The sequence below is a fragment of the Vipera berus genome (genome assembly GCF_964194415.1).
Source record: "Vipera berus genome assembly, chromosome: 5".
Taxonomy (NCBI): domain Eukaryota; kingdom Metazoa; phylum Chordata; class Lepidosauria; order Squamata; family Viperidae; genus Vipera; species Vipera berus.
The window spans coordinates 98,005,145-98,012,644 of NC_138207.1; the positions used below are offsets into that span (position 1 = coordinate 98,005,145).

Sequence of the window (7,500 nt, forward strand, 5' to 3'; positions counted from 1 at the left end):
CTCCAACCTGGCGCCCTCCTCCGGAGGTACGGGGGGGGGACTACAACTCCCGCCAGCGCCATCGGAGAGGTTAGAGGTGAGGTCGCCTGAAAAGGGAGGAAGCCCACCAGAGAGAGGCTGGTTAGGCTCCGTTCAGACGAACACTCAACGGTTCCCCCCCCCCGTCTCTCTTTGTTTCCCACCCACCCACCCCCATCCACTTTCCCCGTGCTACTCCTGCATTTCAAAACTCCTTGGTGGTCTCTAGGCCAACTAGCGGGCGCATTCCGACAATCAGTCGAGTCAGGGGCCACCCTTGCAAATGGAATGGCCTGGATTGGGCCTTTCCAGCCAGCCTTCATTAGCGCTTGGCTGACCAAAGGCTCATTGTCCCCTTGGCTTGGGAGTCAACTTCTTCCAGACCGATGATAGGGGGAGGGGCTTTTCCCCTCCCCCAATCCAGGAAGGGATGACCCCCCACCTTCCCACACCCCAAAGACACACCACGATTGATCTCCTTTCTTAAAAGAGGAGGGAAAAATAAAGCCCCCCCCCCTGCTTTCAATTTTTTTGAGCCATGGCGCCGAGACTTCTCTGGATTAAATAAAGAGGGATGGGTAGGCTAATTCCTCGAAAAGTATCTTTGGATTTGACACCCTGCTTTGATGCAAAAGGGACGCGGTGGCTCAGTGGGTTCAGACGCTGAGCTTGTCGATCAGAAGGTCGGCAGTTTGGCGGGTCGAATCCCGAGTGCCGCCTAACAGAGTGAGCGCCTGTTAGCCTAACAGAGTGAGCGCCTGTTACTCGTCCCAGCTTCTGCCAACCTAGCAGTTCGAAAGCACGTAAAAAATGCAAGTAGAAAAATAGGGACCACTCCGGTGGGAAGGTAACAGCGTTCTGTGCGCCTTTGGCATCTAGTCATGCTGGCCACATGACCACGGAGACATCCTCGGACACCTTGCAAAGGTGAAAGGTGAAAGGGCCAGTGTGTGTGTGTTTGTCTGTGTGTTTCATCACAGGAACAGCCTTCATTTTTTTTTTTAAAAAAATCATTGTTCAGAGTCAATCGAATGAGATGAGCAGGGTAAAATTTGATAATAAATAAATTCACTCTGGTAAATAGTCAAGGATTCTCTAATGAGCAACCGGGGAAGGGAGAAAGAAGGGAAAAGAAATCTTCCCACAACACCACTTACCTCCTTACCGAGTAGCAAACTAAGTAAGCCTGGCTGGTTTGTGCAACCTTTTGGATTCCTAAATGACCTAGGGAAGGAATTGTGTGAATGCAGCCACTGAAATTTCAAGTCCATCCGGGATCTGGTATTTTAAGAAATAAGAAAAGGTGGCCTGTTGGGAGGGAGGGAGGGAGGGAGGGAGGAAGGAAGGAAGGAAGGAAGGAAGGAAGGAAGGAAGGAAGGAAGGAAGGAAGGAAGGAAATCTTTGGCCCTGTTAGAATAGGGCATTCAGAACAACGTCTGTTAAAAGAACTTGGGAATCTTTGTTGACTTGGTGTGATGCTTCAAGCTTATTTGATCTCTGCTTTGGTAACAGGGATCAAAATGGGTCCTACTTTATCGGGGGGGGGGGAGATGGACTTAGCTTTGCAGCCTGGGACAAGCATCGGAGTCGGGGGAAGTTTGATATTCTGCAAAAGTGCTACCAGGCTGCTCCTGATTCTTCTCATACAGAAACAGTTCTTGGATTTGCAAACCATGGTTTCCTGGCAGGCCTTTTTTCAAGGACCTGGAGGTTGAATTTAATAAGCTTCTTGTCCATAAGAAAATAAATGCTCTGGACTAATGTCCAAGTCAGTTTCAATATGGCAGCCGGTGACGTCTGCCTCTGCCATCCTGTTCCTTCAACCCATCTCTCCATCCTTCCTAAGAGGGGAGCCCGTCAGTCTACAACCATGCAGAAGACCCCACCCCACCCCCCCACTCTAAATAGCATCTCAGAAGGAGCAGGGCCTGTGTTTCTTTGCCGCCCTCTTCTGGATGCCAAGACTCTTGCAACCCGGATCTGCTGGCTCCCCCCTTAGGTAAGGAAGCCCGCTGCTATTTTTATGGGGTCAACACGAGGGAAGAGAAATAGGCAAGAGAGCGAATCATCTGGGCTTCTGGATCTCTTGGGCCAATAGCAGGAACACACACACACACACACACACACACACCCCGTCTCCCCCTCTAGGCATGGTTCTTTGTTTGCAGCTCTGCACAGGATGCATTTCTGACTGAGGGCGGATATTCACAGAGTGTGGGTTGGAACGGCAAATTAAAAGAATGAAGAATAAACTTAATTCTCTTCCTTGCTATTTTCTCTTCCCTGTTTCTTTCCTTCCCTTTCCTCCATCTTTCATCTTTCCCCAAACTCTCTCTCTCTCTCTTGTCCCTCCCTAACACTCCTTCCTTCCTTCCTTCCTTCCTTCCTTCCTTCCTTCCTTCCTTCCTTCCTTCCTTCCTTCCTTCCTTCCTCCCTCCCTCCCTCCCTCCCTCCCATTTCCTTCCTTCCTTCCTCCCATTTCCTTCCTTCCTTCCTTTCCTTCCTTCCTTCCTTCCTTCCTTCCTTCCTCCCTCCCTCCCATTTCCTTCCTTCCTTCCTTCCTTCCTCCCTCCCTCCCTCCCATTTCCTTCCTTCCTTCCTTCCATCCTTCCTCCCTCCCTCCGTCCCATTTCCTTCCTTCCTTCCTTCCTCCCTCCCTCCCTCCCATTTCCTTCCTTCCATCCTTCCTTCCTTCCTCCCTCCCTCCGTCCCTCCCATTTCCTTCCTTCCTTCCTTCCTTCCTTCCTTCCTTCCTTCCTTCCTTCCTTCCTTCCTCCCTCCCTCCCTCCCTCCCATTTCCTTCCTTCCTTCCATCCTTCCTTCCTGCCTCCCTCCATCCCATTTCCTTCCTTCCTCCCTTCCTCCCTGCCTCCCTCCCTCCCTCCCATTTCCTTCCTTCCTTCCTTCCTTCCTTCCTTCCTTCCTTCCTTCCTTCCTTCCTTCCTTCCTTCCTTCCTTCCTTCCTTCCTCTCTCCCTCCCTCCCTCCTTTTTTAGCCGGAATATCCAGAAGAAACCTCTTGTCTGAAATAACACCCCCCCTCCCAGCTTCTTTTCCAGTTCTGTTGCAACCGGTCAACCTTCGGATTTAATGCCGAAGTCCATTTAAAAACAAACAAAGAAGCAAGCAAACAAATAAATTAGAATAAAGGAAAGCGAAGCGCAGCCCTCCGATCTGGTTAGACCCGCTCGCCTCACAGGTAGGCAGGTTGGAGAAACGGGGCTAGGAAGACTTCGGGTCGGAAGCCAAGTTTTCCAGTTTCCTGGGCTTGACCAGCGAGGGGGCGGGTGTGTGTGTGTGTGTGTGTGTGTGTGTGTAAACGAAATCGACCCTGGGCAGTTAAGGACGCAATCTGTCGCCCAGCCTATTCTGCTGGGACGAAATAGCGTCAAATGAATTGGTGAAGTTTTCTTCTCTTTTGTTCGCCCGCCTCCTCATCGCACGCGGCTGCCTTAGGCGCCGGTTCACACGTGCAAGTTAGTTCCCCGGGAAAGAATCCGGGGCTTCTTTGGGGGTCATTTTGCGGATTTCATAGGCTTCGTTTTACTTCCGAGGAGACACAACCAAGCTGCGGAGGACGAGGAAACTTGCCAAGCCCTGAGATTAAAGCGGGCGAGAATAATAATCCAGAAATGCGGGCGGTCCCAGCCTTGCAGAGTCCTGTGGGGAGAGGCCAAGGCAGATGGGTCATCTCGAACCCCCTCGCTGTGCCGGATGGGAGTCCGGGAAACGGGAGAAGATTTTAAAAGGGAGAAGGAAAAACCAAAACCAAACCAGAAACGGTTTGCAAACGGCCCGTTCATCCATTTCCTCCGGCCGGAGACAGAAAAAACAACAACGGGGAACTTCAGCGAGCTTGGACTACAGTCCCTATAATCCATAGCTTTCAGGCGAAGGAAAAAAAATCGAGCTTTCCCCAAACTTGCTCGAGAGGGGGGGAAGCGAATCGGGGACGTAGCCAGGTGCGAAAAGGGGAGAAAGTGTGTAAAAAAAGCAGGCAAGGCTGTTGCCGTTGGGAAGCCGAATGAAATTGACGCACCACGTAGTGAAATTGACCAAACTGTTTTGAAGGATGGGATTTTTGGAAGAAAATTGATCGGGGAAGCTATGGTTTCCCTGATCTCCGGTTTCCAATCAACCTACACAAATAGCATGGGAAACACACAGTGGGATCCTAATAGGAATATAACATACTCAGAGTGTATCCCCAAGACTCCTACACGAAGTTACTCAGAAGTAACTAAACCCAAGTTCGAAAGAGTTTATTCCCTTCCCTTTCTTCCTTTTTGGGCTTCCACCCAATTAAGTAGTTATTTAAACTTCGGGGAAATAAATGAGAGAAAATACAGACCTGAATTCTACACATAGTTGGTTTATATCCCTGCTGACACTGGGAATAAATAACCGTATCCGTCTAATGGGTGTGGCAGTGATCTACTAGTTAGAAACAATTCTTGCAAATTTCTGCTGCCTTCCAGCCATGGTGTAAAACCAACCAACCAACCAATAAATAGAAAATCCCAAACGGAGCTGATCTTAAGAGAGACTCATTCCGAGCCAAAATAAAAACTAAGTCAGGGTGAGCCACTCAATCCAAATATTTGTAAAAATATTTTACTTCTCGGGAAACATTACCGGGCAGACTTTATGCTTTGCATTTATTTATTAATGACAGTGGATTTTTTTTTAAAAAAAAATCCTTACCTTTTATTGGTGTGTGTGTGTGCCCATTTTATTGCTTCCTCCCCCCCCACCAAGGATTAAATTATTCTACCTGTTGTTTCAAAAATAATTCATTAACTAGTTGGATATCCTAAAATGCTGATTTTCCCCCCTGCAGGAATGGACATAAAAGTGCTAAGAATCTGCCTGCACGCTATTTGCAACTGGAGTTACAGATTTTTTTTTAACTTAAGCATTAAGTTATAGAGGGATCAAAGTAGATTAAAATAGTTGATCTAGCGCAGTTTCCCATGAAAATAATCTCAGCGAACACAGTAGAGGAATGACTTCTGGGTAGTTATCCAGACTGGATTTTGATTTGTATATTTTCTTTGTGTATTTAGGACTACCCCTTTCATCTTAACGTGCACACAATAAAACCATGACAAATATTCCCTGGAATCTTATTTATTCACACCTATATGAACGATGTAATAGTTTCAGTCTAAAATAATAGTATAGCATATTTCATTGATCAGAATAGCAACACAAGAGGATATAAATAAATAAATAAAAATAAAATAAAATAAAATAAAATAAAAAATAAAAAAGAGGTTACTGTTTTGTCTTTTTTCCCCTCCTCTGGGAGAAAAAATAACAGAACATAATTTCCACTGCTGGCATTAAAACATGAATCTGATGGAAAATTTCCAGGTAGAGCTCTGTCTACAAATGTACAATATTTATGGAGACCCTGGTTGTGTATTTTTGAAGCATCTGATAAAGGCGAAGCTGGTTCACACATGCATAACTGCAGTATCTCCAGTGAGAAGACACCCAAATCTAATGTCGCAGACAGAACACTCAGATCTTGTCACACATGCACAGCAGACACGGGGGGGGGGGTGAGGGAGCAATGGGACATGTCTCCCTGTGGGTTCCCACTTCAGTATATTTTAATCAAGTATAGATAAAGCGTGCCGATGGAGCTGGGTATAAAAAAACAAAGGAAAAATAAAACCAACCCAAACAGATGCATTAAGGGATACATGCATGCATGTGTGAACCAGTCTTAAGTCACACACAACGCTCCTGCCTCCAGACCTTTGGCAGAACCGCAGAAAGCGTGGGAGGTCTACCTCATTTCTTGTAACAAGAAAGGACCAATACATCTATGCAAATAGGCTATTTGGGATAGACAGCTTCAATCTCAATAGGATGGTTTAAGTCCTAACTTGAGAAGAAGAAAGGAGAGAAGAAGAAGAAGAAGAAGAAGAAGAAGAAGAAGAAGAAGAAGAAGAAGAAGAGGAAGAAGACTGTCATATTCAGAGAACGGTTAATGTGTAGCACATTGGAGATACGGAGACAATAGCTGAGACACTGTCCATCTTCTAGCCAAGCTCTAAGTATAGTCGTAATCTGAGGAATCATCCTCAAAAGCCCCTTTAGAGTCTCTATGGTAAGGATCTACTACACTATTCTCTTCAAAATCCCCCACTGGGTGGAGATTTCTACCCTTGGCTTTGCGTTCTTCCATCTTGATGGTGTCATAGAGTCCTTTGGGCTCCTCGTCAAGAAGGATGTTCGTCTCCGAGTGGGAGGGCTTCATCTGGCAAATGTTTTTGAGGCCCAGCAGGACTGGGGAATAGAGGACATTGGCAAGGCCCATGCCCAAGCTGAGTTGGGTGAAGCCAAATGAGTGGACAATCTCTCCAGCCACAATGGGCCCCAGGGCATAGGCCACCGAATAGGAGATGTCGGCAATGGCATAGACACTGCCGTAGACTGACACATGGCGCACGTCTACCAAGAAGGCGAGGGTGGGCAGAAGGGCCGTGTCCACCAGGGCAATGCCGAAGCAGATGCCACACAAGGGGACCATCAGTTGGCCAAAGTTCCGGCAAGCAGGCACCACGCATGAGCTGGCCCCAATGATGACCATGCCCAATGCCCCGTAAAACCACTGCAGGTGGGGATACTTGTCGGCCAACTTGATGGTGATGAAGACGCCCAAGATGTGGGGGAAGAAGGCCGGCAGCCAAGCCAGACCCATCTCCCACTCGCTGGCGTTCATGGTGCTGCTCATCCAGTTTGCGATGGTGGGCTCCAGGAAGGCCAAGGGGATGTTGCAAGTGGTGAGGGCCCCGGCCACCACCGCGATGTAGGGGTCAATCATCAGCCGGTGGATGGGCGTGCCCACCGGCATATTCTCCCGGGTCTGGCTGGCAAAGGGCTTGATGGCCACCACCAGCAGCAGAGCGTCCAAGAGGGAGATGGAGGCCAGCACCAGGAAGGGGGTCTGTTTCTTGGCGATGCGGTACAGGATGCCACCAAAGGGGGGCGCCACCAGGCTGCCGAAGGAGATGAAGGCCAGCGCCACGCCCAGGGCGCGGTTGCGCTCCGACTCCTCGGTGTATTTGTCGGCAATGAGGGCCACCCCCGAGGTGTCGGCGAAGGCCGAGCCCAGCCCCTGCAGGCTGCGGGCCGCGAAGAGGGTCCCGTAGTTCTCGGCGAAGGCGAAGATGAGCGTGGAGAAGAACATGACCACCAGGCCGATCAGGAGTGGCAGGACGTAGCCCACCCGGTCGATGAAGGTGCCGGTCAGCGGGTTGACCAGCAGCTGCAAGATGGCCTTGGAGGCAAAGAGCACCCCGATCTTGATGTCCTGGTTGTCGGGCGTCAGGGGGGGTGGGACCATCCCGGTGGTCTTGGTGGCATTGTCCGGCCAGCCCCCGGCCGCTTCGCTGCTGTTGGCCTCCGGGCTCTGCTCCACCGACGGTGCGTCCCCGCCCGCGCCGCCGCCGCCGCCGCCCCCCATGGT

At 49.6% G+C, this 7,500-nt stretch overlaps 1 protein-coding gene across 1 annotated transcript in view; it reads right to left on the reverse strand.

The window, feature by feature from the left end:
- Positions 1-6,081: 6,081 nt before the first annotated feature.
- The window catches only part of SLC18A3 (solute carrier family 18 member A3), a gene marked incomplete at its 3' end in the record, with an annotated part of 1,675 nt that continues 256 nt past the window's right edge, over positions 6,082-7,500 (reverse strand). Inside the window, exon 1 of the mRNA XM_081330122.1 lies at positions 6,082-7,500. This exon is cut by the window's right edge and continues 256 nt beyond it. Coding sequence (XP_081186248.1) covers positions 6,082-7,500 — 1,419 coding nt within the window.